General features: G+C 35.7%; 1 protein-coding gene across 19 annotated transcripts in view; it reads left to right on the top strand.

Annotated features, from left to right (window-relative positions):
• Positions 1-16,096, top strand: part of LOC143672566 (lysine-specific demethylase 6A-like) — a 403,500-nt gene that overhangs the window by 291,769 nt on the left and 95,635 nt on the right. For 17 of the 19 annotated variants that reach the window (XM_077147154.1, XM_077147158.1, XM_077147155.1 and 14 more), the window contains one exon: positions 304-699. In XM_077147154.1, coding sequence (XP_077003269.1) covers positions 304-699 — 396 coding nt within the window. The remainder of the gene's footprint in view (positions 1-303; positions 700-16,096) is intronic. The other 2 variants (XM_077147170.1, XM_077147166.1) reach the window with 1 other exon arrangement.

The raw sequence follows: 16,096 nt of genomic DNA, 5'->3' as shown, positions 1-16,096 counted from the left end.
GAATGGAATTTTAGATTCCCTATTTTATGGTAAGAAAAAGGCTTCTATATTCCTGATTTATCGATCATAATTTTCATGTATTTTCTTTTGCTATTATGTCTTTATTAAAAGGATATTTCTTTAGTTATAAAATAAAACACATTTTACCTTTATTTAGAAATCACAGCTGTAAATGAATATGATTTCTTGGCTTTGTTTTTTTTTTTTAACCTTTAAGTGATTGAATGTTAAAATAAGTTTAAAGATGTCTCCATTGCGCTTTTTCAGAAATCATGCAAATGAGTTTTCTTTTTGTTTTTGAAGATGAGACAAACAGGAGTTGCTCAGGTACAATCTATTGGAATTCCTAATGGGCCGATATGTGACTCATCACTGCCTACAAACTCTGTCTCTGGTCAGCAGCCACATGCTGCTCTGACCAGAGAATGTAGCATCTCACAGCTTGGAGTTCGCCCTGCTTGTTTTGGGCAGCCATTGTCCAGTGGACCTTTTTCTGCAGGCAGTGTTCCGTGCAGCACATCCAAAACGTTAGGGAGTTCAGACGTTATTTTGTTAGGCAATAATTGTATAAAAGGAAATGGAAGTAATGGTAATGTGCCTTACCTGCAGCAAAACACACTCAGTCTACCTCATAACTGCACAAACCTGACAAGCGGCACAGAGGAGCTGTGGAGAAAACAACAATCTAATTCCATTCAGGTAACAGAAACATCATTTGCTCTGTTGGGTTTTCATCTAATGGTTTTTCTTTCTTTAATTAGTATATATTTTGGGAAGAATAAAAAAATATTGGAGCTGATTTTGTCTTTATAAGCTAATTTTATTTAAACAGTTCATGATTGTATCAGAGTCAAGTGTGACAATATTATTTTTACTGCCTTCTCACTCCGTGTATGTTTACTTGATCATTGTAAAATTAATATGTGTGTATAGTATGTCATATAGTCTAGAAAACTTCTGTCTTTACAATTCCCCAAATCCTCTTGGTAATTTACTAAGGCATTATAAACGTATCTTTAACAGCTACAAATATTTTATCTCAGTTGCTAAGCTGAGTGTTAAGTTTTCATTCTAATTGTAGAAAAAGACCGGTAAAATTTAAATTACCGTGAATCACAAAGAAATGTGACAAGTACTTAGGGGAGAATATGCTGAGTACCTACTGGAGCCAAGGTGTTATAGAGTCTCAGAAATTGAGGTACCTCTGAAAGGAGAGAGGGTAGATAAGGTGTGGCTCAGTAAGTAGGAGTGAAATGTAATACTTAGTTGAAGGTTTAGAATGTCATGTATATCCTTTTAATCAAAGATATATGCTACGTGTATCCATTGTTGCTTCCCAATATGTTATATGTTGCATTTTTATTAATCAACCATAGGGAAATATGTATCTTCTGACTGGAAAAACCCTTCTAAACAGTGTGATTGCAGATCATTGGTAAAAATATTTGATTTTCTAAGATTTTTTTTTTATTAGAGAATTTGTGTATACGAAAAATCATGCATAAAATACAGGATTTCTGAATACCACTATTATAAATATTTACATTGATATCATACATTTGTTAAAATTGATGAAAGTCTGTGGTTTCACTTTGGGGTCACAGTGTTGTACAGTTCCATGGTTTTTTTAATTTTTTAAATTCTAATAGCATGTACAATAGAAAATTTCCCCTGATAACCACATTCATATGTAATTCGGTACTATTAATATTTTTACAGTGTTGTGCTACCATCACCACCACCTCTTACTAAAACTAAGATTAATTCTGTTTGCTTATTTTGTATGCAGTATGGCAGGGGTCCCATTTCATTCTTTTTCCATGTATCTCCTTAATTGCAGCACCATTTGTTGAATTTCAGTTTGTTTGCTTTTTTATTTGTTTATTTACTTGTTTAAGAAGTACATGGGCCAGCAGTCAAACCCAAGTCTCCTACATGGTAGGTAAGAATTCTACCATTGAACTACCTTCGCACCCCAAGTCTATTCTTGATATGATCAGAATTTGTCAGAGAAGAGAGGGACAAAGTGCTTGAGACTGAAGATTAAAAATTACAAACAGGAAGATCAAGAAAGCCTCCACTGTGAAAGTGACATTTTACTAAATACTTAAAGGGAGTAGAAGACAGAATAATGAAGATAATTGGGAGCAGATAAGATAAGGTGTGTGGAGCAGTGGGGCCTTAGCAGATGTGTGTCCAGCATATTTGAGGAAAAGCAAGAAAGCCAGTTTAAGTAAATAGTGTGTTAGGAGTAAATTATGAGTAAGTGAAGGCTGGGTAGTAATGGGGTGCTGAGGCCATGTTTATCCTTGTAAGTCATTATAATAAGATATTTGATTTTACTCTGAGATTGAGAACTGTAGAGTTCTTTAAATAGGTGAATGACATAATCCAATTTTGTTTTTATTTCCTTAATAGTTTGAGGCATAATTTCCATGCAATTAAATGTACCCATTTTAAGTATACAGTGGAGTCATTTGACAGTGAATACAACTGTGTGTATCCAAGAACATAATCTAATTTTAGAATGCCTCATAACCCCAAAAGTTTTCCTCTTTTTTCTGTTTGCTGTCATTTATCACAATATTTATAACGTGAGGCGATATTAATCTGCCTTCTGTCACTATAGTTTTATTTTTCTGATTATTTCATATGAATAGAAGGAAACAAAGTATAATGTTTCAAGCCTAGTTTCTTTACCATGATTTTGAGATTTCGCCTTATTGTTGTATATAACAAATAATAAATTCCTTTTTAAAGCTGAGTAGTATCCCTATGTCTTGCTATATCCACATTTTACTTAACCATTTACTAGTTTAGAAATTTTTGTCATGATTGTTTTTCAATTATTGGCTATTATATGTAGTGCTGCTGTAAATATTCCTGTAAAAGTCTTGTGGTAGATTTCATTTCTCTTTCTAGGAGTGGTTACTTAGGAATGGAATTGCTGTGTTCGGTGGCAAAATGTACATTTAACTTTTAAAGACTCTGCAGACTCATCCAAAGTGCCCAAACCATTTTAATTCATAAAAGCTGCATAAGGATATGTTCCATATCTTTTGACATCCACTTTGCCTGCTTTCTCCTTTTTGCTGTTGTAAATAACGTTGGTGGGAAGAATGGTATATAAATACCTGCTCGTTTTAGGGTTGTATATGTAAAAGTGGGATTGCCAAACATAATTCTACATTTTCAACTTTCTAAGGAAATGCCTCATTGGTTTCTCCAGTGTTTGCAACGTTTTACATTCCCACCAACAATTTACAAGTGTTCTTTCTTCATATTCTTGCTTTTTATTTTCTATATTTTAAAAAACTACAATCGATGCAAGATAGTGGTTGTAGTGGACAGTAACATTGTAATATGCTTCCATTGAATATAACAAAGGCATTATGCCAAAACTAAACAGAACCTGGCAGAGGACATGGGGAATGAGTATGGATTCTTTGTGGAAAAAAGGAAACGTCTTCGTATAGATTATTGTGGTGAATTCATATGTATTTAATTAGGTTGTATTGCATGATGTACGAGTAAAATTGTTTAAAAATGAACAAAGAGAAACAAGTGCTAGAGAATATGAAGAAAGAGATACTCCTATTTGCTGTTGGTAGGAAAACTGAGAGGTGCAGCCTCTCCATAGGGCAGTGTGGTGGTCCTACAGAAAGCTAGGGATGAGATTGCCATATGATTTTACAACCCCGTTGCTAGGTGCATATCTGGAGGAACTGAGAGTGGGAGTGCAAATGGACATTAGCACACTGTTGTTTATGGCCGGGTGATCTTGAGTCACAATGGATGAAAGTGGTCTAAGTGCACAATGACTGAGGAATGGAAGAGGGAATGTGTTTACATACTACAGACTACTGAGCTGCTGCAAGAAATGAAATTCTTAGGCATGCAACTAGGTGAATAAACTTTAAGGACTGAATGTTGAATGAAATGTCGGAAACAAAAAGGCAAATGCTGTCATGCCTCACTCATGGATTAACTGTAATGTACAAACTCAGAGGACTGAAATTGAGAGTATGCATTATCAGATTGGAGCCTATTATAAAAGTTCCTGGATTGTAAGCTCTTATAGCAGTCACAGATATTTAGAAGTTGCAACTGATACTTCTACATTCTGAGATACTGAGTGTGTAGGTTTGACAGTATTATGTACCCCAGAAAAGACATTTTTTGGTCTTGATCCAGTCTTGTGGGAGCAGCCATTTCTTTTCATCCTGATTCAATACTGCAGGCTGGAAACTTTGATTAAATGATCTCCAAGGAGATGAGACATGCACAGTTGCTGGTGTGACCATTTTTTTAAAAAATTTATTAATTAAAAAAAATTTAACAAACAAATAAAACATTAACATATATAATCAGTAATTCACAATATCATCACTTAGTTGCATGTTCATCGTCTCTTGGAACATTTGCATCAATTCAGAAAAAGAAATAAAACGAAAACGGAAAAAAAAAGATTGTACCTACCATACCCCTTACCCCTCGCTTTCATTGATCACTAGCACTTCAAACTAAATTTATTTTAACATTTGTTCCCCCATTATTTATTTTTATTCCATATGTTCTACTCATTTGTTGACAAGGTAGATAAAAGGAGTATCAGACACAAGGTTTTCACAATCACACAGTCACATTGTGAAAGCTATATCATTATTCAATCATCCTCAAGAAACATGGCTAATGGAACACAGCTCTACATTTTCAGGCAGTTCCCTCCACCTCTCCATTACCTCTTGAATAACAAGGTGATATCTACTTAAGGCGTAAAAATAACCCCCAGGATAACCTCTCTACTCTGTTTGGAATTTCTCAGCCATTGACATTTTATTTTTTCTCTCAGCCTTTGACATTTTATTTTTTCTCATTTCCCTCTTCCCCCTTTTGGTCGAGAAGGTTTTCTCAGTCCCTTGATGCTGAGTCTCAGCACATTCCAGGATTTCTGTTCCGCATTGCCAGGAAGGTCCACACCCCTGGTAGTCATGTCCCACATAGACAGGGGGAGAGTGGTGAGTTTGCCTGTTGTGTTGGCCCGAGAAAGAGAGGCCACATCTGAGCAACAAAACAGGCTCTCTTGGGGGTGACTCTTAGGCCTAAGTTTTAAGTAGACTTGACCTATCCTTTGTGGAGTTAAGTTTCATGTGAACAAACCCAGAGACTGGGGTCTCAGCCTATAGCATTGGTTGTCCGCACTGCTTGTGAGAATATCAAGAATTCAACTTGGGGAAGTTGAATTTCTCCCCATTCTCACCATTCCCCAAAGGGGGCTTTGCAAATACTTTTCCATTCACTGATTGAATCACTCTGGGATTCACGGGGGTATCACTCTGGACAAACCAACAAAATCTCATGTCCTACCTGAGATTCCAAATACTTATGGTGTGCAATCAAACGATGTACATAAGTTATTTTAGGAAATGCACTAGTCAAAATATAAATTTTATGCCAAATTAATATTTTTTGCTTTAGTCTCACACATAATGCGAGATTTAAAAATATTACCATCTATTTTCAGCACCCTGCAGTAATGACTTTCCTTTGTTCTTCCTCATGCACAAACATTTTTAAAATTATAGATTTAGTCTCTATTATTATACACTCTAGACATTCCTAGATTATACCATCTCAACCTTTAACATCTATCTTTCTTTCTGATTTCATTTATGCTCCCAGCCCTCCTCCTTCTGATTCTCTATCATTCAACTTCATTTGGTGTTTTAACATTACTGTATTACAGTTAGGTAGTATTGTGCTGCCCATCTCTGAGTTTTTGTATTCAGTCCTGTTGCACAGTTTGTATCCCTTCAGCTCCAATTACCCAATATCTTACCCTGTTTCTATCTCCTGATGGTCTCTGTTACCAACGAAATATTCCAAGTTTATTCACTAATGTCAGTTCATATTAGTGAGACCATACAATATTTGTCCTTTTGTTTCTGGCTAATATTACTCAGCATAATGTTCTCAAGGTCCATCCATGTTATTACATACTTCATAACTTTATTCTGTCTTAAAGCTGCATAATATTCCATCACATGTATATACCACAGTTTGTTTAGCCACTCGTCTGTTGATGAAAATTTTGGCTGTTTCTTTCTCTGTGCAGTTGTAAATAATGCTCCTATAAACATTGGTGTGCAAATGTCTATTTCTTTGCCCTTATGTCCTTTGAGTAGATATCTAGCAATGGTATTGCTGGGTCATATGGCAATTCTGTATTCAGCTTTTCGAGGAACCGCCAAACCGCCTTCCACAGTGGTTGCACCATTTGACATTCCCACCAGCAGTGAATAAGTGTGCTTCTTTCTCCATATCCTCTCCAGCGCTTCTCATTTTCTGTTTTGTTGATAATGGACATTTTGGTGGGTGTGAGATGATATCTCATTGTGGTTTTGATTTGCATTTCTCTAATGGCCAGGGAAGTTGAGCTTCTCTTCATGTCACTTTTGGCCATTTGATTTCCTCTTCTGAGAAGTGTCTGTTCAAGTCTTTTGTCCATTTTGTAACTGGGTTAACTGTCTTTTTGTTGTTGAGTTTATAAAAAGAACAATCTCTTTATAAATTCTGAATACTAGATCTTTATCTGATATGTCATTTCCAAATCTTGTCTCCCATTGTGTAGGCTGTCTTTTTACTTTCTTGATGAAGTTCCTTGATGCACAAAAGTGTTTAATTTTGAGGAGTTCCCATTTATCTATTTATTTCTTCAGTGCTCTTGCTTTGGGTGTATGGTCTATAAAACCACCTCCAGGTATAAGATTTATAAGATATTTCCCTACATTTTCTTATATTTTATGGTCTTAGACCTAATGTTTAGATCTTTAATCCATTTTGAGTTAACTTTTGTATAGGGTGTGAGATATGGGCCCTCTTTCATTCTTTTGCATATGGATATCCAGTTCTCTAGGCACCATTTATTGAAGAGACTGTTCTGTCCCAGGTGAGTTGGCTTGACTGCCTTATCAAAGATCAAACGTCCATAGATGAGAGGGTCTATATCTGAACACTCTGTTTGATTTCATTAGTCAATATATCTATCTTTATGCCAGTACCATGTTGTTTTGACCACTGTAGCTTCATGATGTGCCTTAAAGTCAGGCAGTGTGAGACCTCCAGCTTCATTTTTTCACCTCAAGGTATTTTTAGCAATTCGGGGCACCCTGCCCTTCCAGATAAATTTGCTTATTGGTTTTTCTATTTCTGAAAAGTAAGTTGTTGGGATTTTGATTGGTATTGCATTGAATCTGTAGATCAATTTAGGTAGAATTGACATCTTAAGTATTTTTAGTCTTCCAATCCATGAACACAGTATGCTCTTCCTTCTATTTAGGTCTTCTGTGATTTCTTTTAACAATTTCTTGTAATTTGCTTTGTATAGGTCTTTTGTTTCTTTAGTTAAATTTATTCCTAAATATTTTATTCTTTTGATTGCCATTGTAAATGGAATTCCATTCTTGATTTTCTCCTCAGATTGTTCATTACTTGTGTATAGAAACACTACAGATTTTTAAGTGTTGATCTTATAACGTGCCACTTTGCTGTACTTGTTTTTTAGCTCTAGTAGTTTTGCTTTGGATTTTTCAGGGTTTTCGACATATAGTGTCATATCATCTGCAAATCCTGAGAGGTTTACTTCTTCCTTTCCAGTTTTGAAACTTGTATTTCTTTTTTTGTCTAATTCCTCTGGCTAGAACTTCCAACACACTGTTGAATAACAGTGATGATTGTGGACATCCTTGTCTTGTTCTTGATTTTATAGGGAAAGTTTTCAGTTTTTCCCCATTGAGAATGGTATTAGCTGTGGGTTTTCCCTTTATCATTTTAAGGAAGTTCCCTTGTATTCCTATCCTTTGAAGTGTTTTGTGTGTGCCCTTTTTATTAGATGGAAATGTAACTAAGCCCGTACAGGGTGAGTCTTAATTAGTTTACTGAAATCCTTTGAAAGAGAAAGTATTTTAGAGAAGGGCAGAAGTGACAGAAGCCTCAGAGCTAACAGAACAGAGCTGACGCAGCTCTCAACATGTGAAGGTACTTGAAACCTATCATATGTGGTTGTGTTGCCTTCCTATGAGATGTTAAGCAAACCAGAAGCTGGAGAAAGCCAATGGAAGCCACGAGATGAAAACCAGCCTCAGAAAAGCAAACTGAGGAACCCCCAAAGAACATGCTAAAAGCTACAGAGCCCATTAACATGGGGCCAGCAGGTACCAGCCATGTGACTTCCCAGCTGACAGAGCTGTTCTGGACAGTAGCAGCCTTTTTTCACGGAAGGTAACCTCTTGTGGGTGCCTTCATTTGAACACTTTCAGTTCCTTAGAACTGTAAACTTGTTAATAATAATGCCCCTTTTTAAAATCTGATTTGGTTCTGGTATGTCACATTATGGCAGCTTGCCAGGTACCACACTGAGCTGTTTGTATATAACCTGGTCATTTGATTAAACCTTGGGTTTTGATGTGGCACCTGAGATTCACACTAGAGCTGTGAAACTTCAAAGTCGCCATTACCCCATTCACCAACTGTTTAAAAAGCTAAAAAAGTGATTCACCTAGAGACATGAATGAAGTTGATCTAGATAGGACTAAGGTAAATCAGAATACTAGGTAAAGGATAAAATGACCCGTACTTTAAAACTAAAACTTCTGTGGAAGACCAAAGGGAGACATATTTATTTGGTGCAAAATTTATATTTTGCAAATGCAAATATTCTAAGAAATGACCATGATGATGAATATGCAACTATGTGATGATATTGAGAATTATTGATTATGTAGAACAGAATGATCATAAGAATGTTTGCGTTTATTTTTTTTAAATGAGTTTAAAAAAAATTAAAAATAGTTTTTATTTTGGGTAGCACATTATCTAATTTAGCTTATATGGTCACTTTAACCTGAACACCATAATTACTTGGTATCTTGAATAGGATGTGAGATCCTGATTGTTTGCATATCGTAGAGTGATGCCCTAATATATCCCAGAGTAATTTGGGCAGAGAATAAAAGAGTATTTGCAAGAGCCCCTGGAGGTAATTGGGGGGAAAGTAGAAAATATTCAGCTTCTCAATCTAGGAAGTTCCTGATATTCTTGTAAGAAAGGGGTCAACGAATTCAATAGGCTGAGCCCTCAATCTTTTTTTTTGGTAAATTTTTATTAATAAAACCAATCAACATACAATGTGAATATTCTTTTTTTTTTAATCACATAGTTATATAGTCATCATCATGATCATTTCTTAGAACATTTGCATCAATTCAGAAAAAGAAAAACAAAACTGAAAAAAATTCATACATATCATACTCTTTACCCTTCCCATTCATTGATCACTACCATTTCAATCCACTAAATTTATTTTAACATTTGTTCCCCCTATTATTTATTTATTTTAATCCGTATGTTTTACTCATCTGCCCATAAGGTAAATAAAAGAAGCATCAGACACACGGTTTTCACAATCACACAGTCACATTGTGAAAACTATATCATTATACAATCATCTTTAAGAAACATGACTATTGGACACAGCTCTACATTTTCAGGCACCTCCCTCCAGCCTCTCTGTTTCCACCTTAACTAAAAAGGTGATACCTCTTTAATGCAGGAGAATGACCTCCAGGATAACCTCTTGATTCTGTTTGGAATCTCTCAGCCATTGACCCTTTATTTTGTCTCATTTTGCTCTTCCCCCTTTCAGTCGAGAAGGTTTTTCAGTCTCTTGGTGCTGAATCCCAGCTCATTCTAGGATTTCTGTCCCTCATTTCCAGGAAAGTCCACATGCCTGTGAGACGTATCCCACGTAGAAAGGGGGAGGGCAGTGAGTTTGTGTGTCATGTTGGCTGAGAGAGAGAGTGAGCCCTCAGTGTTGGGGCTCACACCTTGAAGCTTATTTGTACGAAGAAGCAGCTAAGCCTGCTGATAATTTTGCCTAAAAATCACCCCTGTAGATCTCTTTTGTTGCTCAAATGTGGCCTCTCTCTCTACGCCAACTTGGCAGGTGAACTCAGTGCCTTCCTCTAATTTTGATTCTTGAATAAGACTGCATAACTATATATATAACTTTAACACTGTGGCTGTGTCATTGTGAAAATCTTTTTATCCAGGGAATGGACAGATAGTTAAAAATAATAATAAGGATGAAAAATTAAAAATAGGGAGAGATTAAAGTAGACACTTTAGTGGGTGTGAAGTGGCATCTCCTTGAGGTTTTGATTTACATTTTCCTATAGACTTACTATTTTTAGCATCCTTTTGTATGTCATTGGCCATTTGTGTATTTCCTTTGCCAGACTTTCTCATCAGATAGTTTTCCCACTGTTTAGTCTATTTTCTTTTTAATGTTTTTATTGATAAATCTTAACATACAAGCATTCTTAACATGCAAACAATCCATATATGGTGTTCAATCAGTGGCTCATAATATTATCACATAGTTATATTTTCATCACCGTGATTATTTGTTAGAATATTTTCATCACTCCAGAAAAACAAAGAAAAAAAGAAAAAACTCAAACATGCCATGTCCCTTTCCCCTCCCTCTAATTGACCACTAGTATTTCCATCTACCCAAATTATTTTAACCTTTGTTCCTCCTTTTATTTTTTACTCATATTGTTTACTCCTGGCCATACCCGAGATAAAAGTAGCATCAGACACAAAGTTTTTACAATCATGCAGTCACCTTGTAAAAGCTATATAATTATATAATCATTTTCAAGAAACGAGGCTTCTGGAATACAGCTGTATGCTTTGCATAATTCCCTCTGGCCACTCCAGTGTACCACAAACAAGGGATATCTATATAAAGCGTTAAGAATAAGATAACCTCCAGGATAACCTCTTGAGTCTGTTTGAAATCTGTCAGGCACTAAAACTTTATTTCATCTCATTTCTCACTTCCCCTTTTCATCAAGAAGATTTTCTCAATCTTTTGATGCTGATCCTTGTTTATCTCGAGATTTCTGCCCTTTTGAGGAATAAGCTTCATATGAGTGAACCCCAAGATTGAGGGCATTATCTATTGATTTGGTCATCTCCACTGCTTGTGACGATATCAGAAATTCTCCAAATGGGGAAATTGAATAATTTCTTCTTACCCCCTCGTGCTCCAAGGGGCCTTTGCAAATACTCTTTATTTACTGCCCAGATTACGCTGGGATGTAACAGGGCATCACATTAATCTGGACAAACCAGCAAAGTCTCACGCCCTATTCAAGATTCTATATACTTATGGTGTTCAAGTTAAACTGACCATACAGGTTAAATTAGCAAATGCACTACCCATGATACAAATTTTGCACCAAATATCTCCCCCTTTAGTCTCACCCAGAAGTTGCACTTTTAAAATACAGACAATATCATCCTTTACCCTGTTTTTTGTTTACCTTAGTCCTCTCCCAGTCAGTTTCATTCATATCTCTATGAATATACAGAAAGGGACGTCAGATCCCCTTTTCAACTTTTAAACGATTTCTGCATGATATATTGCAGGCATTCATAGCTTCAGAATTCTAATTCTGAGTCTTAGGTGTCATATAAATACCCAGAGTTTCTGGGAACAACCACATTATAAACAAACAGTCAATATCTCAGTATTTAGAAATAACAGTTACAACTTAAGAAAATGTGTGACTTTAAGAGCTAATAATTTAGGAACCTTTATGATAGGCCCCACCTGATAACTCATGCTCTCAACTTCAGTTCACTGAGTTTTTGTATTTTAGTTGGTCCATATATGTGAGGCATGATTATGTTTGTTTTTTGGGTCCTGATATTTCATTCAAAATACAGTCCTCATTCACCTAGTTGCATGCCTCACCACTTCATTCCTTCTTGCCGCTGGTCAGTAGTCCATTGTATGTACACACAATGGTTCCTCCTTTCATTCTTCAGTCATTATACCCTTTGGCCACCTCCATCCATTGTAGATTGTGAACACTACCACAGTAGACATCAGTGTGCAAATGTCTGTTTATGTTCCCACACTCAGTTCCTCCAGTAAATATCTGCCAGGGATCAAATGGCAACCCTACCACTAGCCTCCTGGAACCATCACACTACCCTCCAAGGGGCTGCACCTCTCATTTTCCCTACTGATGGTGAATAGATGCATCTCTCTGAATTTTCTCTAACCCTTATTTCTCTTTGTTCATTTTTTTTTTTCTTAGCATAGGCAGGCTCTGGGAATGGAACTGAGTCTCTGGCAAGACAGGTGAGAACTCCATCACTGAGTCACTGTTGCCTGTCCTCTCTCTGTTCATTTTGCAACAGTTTTATTCACACGTATGTGATCCAGTCTAAGGGTATAGACATGCCTTTGCCATAATCTATCTGAAGACGTGCTTTTTTCCACAAAGAATCCATACCCATTCCCCATTCTCCCCACCTTTCAACATTTGGTTTTGCTATAATACCTTTGTATATTCAGTGGAAACATATTGCAGTGTTACACTGGTCATAGACCCTAGTTTGCATTGATTGTACTTTTTCTCATATACCACCTATATTCAGATCCCTGCAATAATGACATTGAGTTGTTTTCCTCTGTGCAAAAAAAAAGTTTTTTAATTTCCAGTTTTAATCACCATCTTTGTCTACTCTAGGTATTATTAAATTATACTGTCTCAATCTTCGTCCTTCTGGTTTAATATGTGACCTCACCCCTTCTCCCTCTATCATATTCACATTGAGCTTCATCCGATACTTTGGGCTACAATCAGGTAGTATTGTGCTATGCATTTCTGAATTTTTTAGTCAGTCGTGTTGCACAGTCTGTTTTCCTGCAGCACCAATTTCCCAGTCTCTACCCTAATTCTGTCTCCTGATCAACTCTCACAGTTCACAGATCAATGCTGATTCATATTAATGAGACCATACAGTATTTCTCCTTCTATTTCTGGCTAATTTCACTCAACATAATGTCCTTAAGGTTCATTCACATTACATGTAGGAGCAAGGGTTAAAACGAGATCTGCGGAATTTGTTGAGAACAGCTAGTGTCAGAGTGGCAGCTGCAGAAAACTGTGGAGATTATTATCTTCATAATGGAGAACTGTCTGGGAGAAAGAGAATGTTTGTTTTTTTCTTAACCCCAAGTTCTTTGTGGTTATCCTAAGTATGTAGGGAGTAAACACTGAAAAATAAGCACTCAATTCCCTCACAAAATGCATGCTTGCATTTTGTCACATACACCCTGCAGTATATAAGCAGGGACTAGTTAAGAATAAAATTGTTGTCACAAATCTTCAGACTCCCTGATCCAGTCTCTCTCTCTCTCTCTCATTATTCCTTAATATCCTTCGAACTCTGGTCCGTTGGAAGCAACAGTTACATGCTTCCTGATTTTATTTTTTCTCACAACTGCATAATAGTACTTTGTATTATATACCACAGCTTGTTTAGCCACTCATCCATTGCTGGACATTTGGGTTGTTTCCGTCTCTTGGCAGTCGTAAATAATGCTGCTATAAACATTGATCTGCAAATATTCATGTGTCCTTACCCTCAGGACTTCTGTATATATACCTAATAAGGGATTGCTGATTTATATGGCACTTGCATACTTAGCTTCCTGAGGAACCACCAAACTGCTCTCCACAGCAGTTGTACCGTTTTACATTCCCATCGAGAGTGAATAAATGTGCCTCTTTCTTCACATCTTCTCCAGCAGTTCTCGTTTTCTTTTTTTTTTCCTTTTTTTAAATAATGGCCATTCCAGTAGGTGTCAGATGATAGCTCATTGTGATTTTGATTTGCATGTCCCTAATAGCTAGTGAAGTTAAACATCTTTTCATGTTCCTTTTAGCCATTTGTATTCCGTTTTGTGAGAAATGTCTGTTTCATGTCTTTAGCCCATTTTTTAATTGGGTTGTTTGTCTTTTTGTTTTTGAGTTGGAGATCTCCCTATGTATTCTGGATATTTACCTGATAGACACTTACCTGATAGATGGTTTCCAAATAATTTCTCCCACTGCATAAGCTGTCTGTTTATTTTATTGATTAAGTTCTTTGTAGCATGAAAGGGTTTAATTTTGAGAAGTACCCATTTGTCTCTTTTTTCAATGCTCATGCTTTTGATGTAAGATCTAGGAAACCATCTCCTATTACAAGTTTTATAAGATATTCCCTATATTTTCTTCTAAAAGTTTTATGGTCTTAGCTTTAATGTTTAGGTCTTTGATCCCTTTTCAGTTAGTTTTTATGTAAGGGGTTAGATATCGATTCTCTTTCATTCTTTTGCATATGAATATCCAGTTCTCCAAGCATCATTTATTGAAATGGCTGCTCTCTCCCTGAGGGGTTGACTTGACTGTGTTATCAAAGATCAATTGTCCATAGATGCGAATGTCTACATCTAAACATTCTATTTGATTGCACTGGTCATATATTTATTCTTATGCCATGCTGTTTTGACCACCATAGGTTCATAATATGCTCAAAAGTTAGGTAGTGTGAGACTTCCCACTTCATTTTTCTTTCTCAAATTATTTTTAGCTATTTGAGGCATCTTTCCTTCAAACATATTTGATTATTGGTTTTCTATTTTTGCAAAAGAAGTTGTTGGGATTTTAATTGTATTGCATTGAATCTGTTTAGAAATTTGGGTAGAATTGATATCTTAATGATATTTGGTCTTGCAGTCTACAATATGCCCTTTAATTTATTTAGGTCTTCCATGATTTCATTTCACAATTTCTTTTAGTTTTCTGTGTATAGGTCTTTTGTATCCTTAGTTAAATTTATCCTTAAATATTTGAGTGTTTTGGCTGCTATTTTAAATGGATTTTTTTCTTAATTTTCTCCTCTGATTGCTCATTATTAATGTATAGAAACATAACTGATTTTGAATGTTGATCTTGTACCCTGCTTCTTCACTTTACGCACTTATTAGATCTATAGCTTTGCTGTGGATTTTTTAGAATATTTAACATATCGTATCATCAACAAACAGTGAGAGTTTAATTTTTTCCATTCCAATTTGGATGTCTTTTATTTCCTTTTCTTGTCTAGTTACTCTGGCTAGAATTTCCAGGACAGTGTTGAATAACAGTGGTGACAGTAGGTATCTTTGTCTTGTTCCTGATCATATAGTCAAATCTTTCAGTCTTTCCTCCTTTGAAGATGATGTTAGCTGTGGGTTTTTCATATACTCCTTTTATGATGTTGAGGAAGTTCCCTTCTATTCCTGTTGTTTGAAGTGTTTTCACCAAGAAAAGATGTTGGGTTTTGTTGTGTGCCTTTTGTGCATTAATTGAGATGATTTTGTTATTTTTCTTTGATTCGTTTATGTGGTATATTAATTAATTGACTTTCTTATGTTGAACCAGCCTTGCATACTTGGAATAAATCCTACTTGGTCATAGTATATAATCATTTTCATATGCTGCTGGATGTGATTTGCAAGTATTTTGTTGAGCATTTTTGCATTTATAGTCATTAGATTTGTCTGTAATTTCTTTTTCTGGCTTTGGTATTAGGATAATGTTGACTTCATAAAATGAGTTAGAGAGCTTTCCATTTTCTTCAGTTTTTTTTGGAGAGTTTGAGCAGAATTTTTTCTTTAATGCATGGCAGAATTCACAACTGAAGCCATTTGACCCTGGACTTTTCTGTGTGGGAGTTCCATCATGACTGATTTAATCTCTTTAGTTCTGTTTGGTTTGTTGAGGTCATCTGTTTCTTCTCAGCTGTGTTAGTTGTTCATGCCTTTCTAGAAAAACATCCATTTCATCTCCATTGTCAAATGTATTAGCTATAGTTGCTCGAAGTTCTCTCATTAGCCCCTTTATTTCTGCAGCATCAGTGGTTATATCTCCTTTTACATTTTTTATTTTATTTATTTGCATTTTTGTCTTTCCTTCCTTTTTTTTTTGGTCAGCCTAGCTAAGGGCAAATTGATTCTCTCAAAGAATGTATTTCTGGCTTTTTTTATTTTCTTGATTGTTTTCTATTTCATTTATTTCTACTGTAATCTTTTTTGTTTATTTTCTTTTGTTTGCTTTGGGGATTAGTTTGCTGTTCTTTATCTAGTTCTTCTAAGTGAACAGTTAATTCCTCAATTTTTTTCTCTTTTTAAATATAGACATTTAAG

Source organism: Tamandua tetradactyla, chromosome Y (assembly GCF_023851605.1).
Source record: "Tamandua tetradactyla isolate mTamTet1 chromosome Y, mTamTet1.pri, whole genome shotgun sequence".
Lineage (NCBI taxonomy): Eukaryota > Metazoa > Chordata > Mammalia > Pilosa > Myrmecophagidae > Tamandua > Tamandua tetradactyla.
The sequence above is the reverse complement of the archived record's forward strand: the minus strand, read 5'-3'. Positions and strand labels throughout refer to the sequence as shown.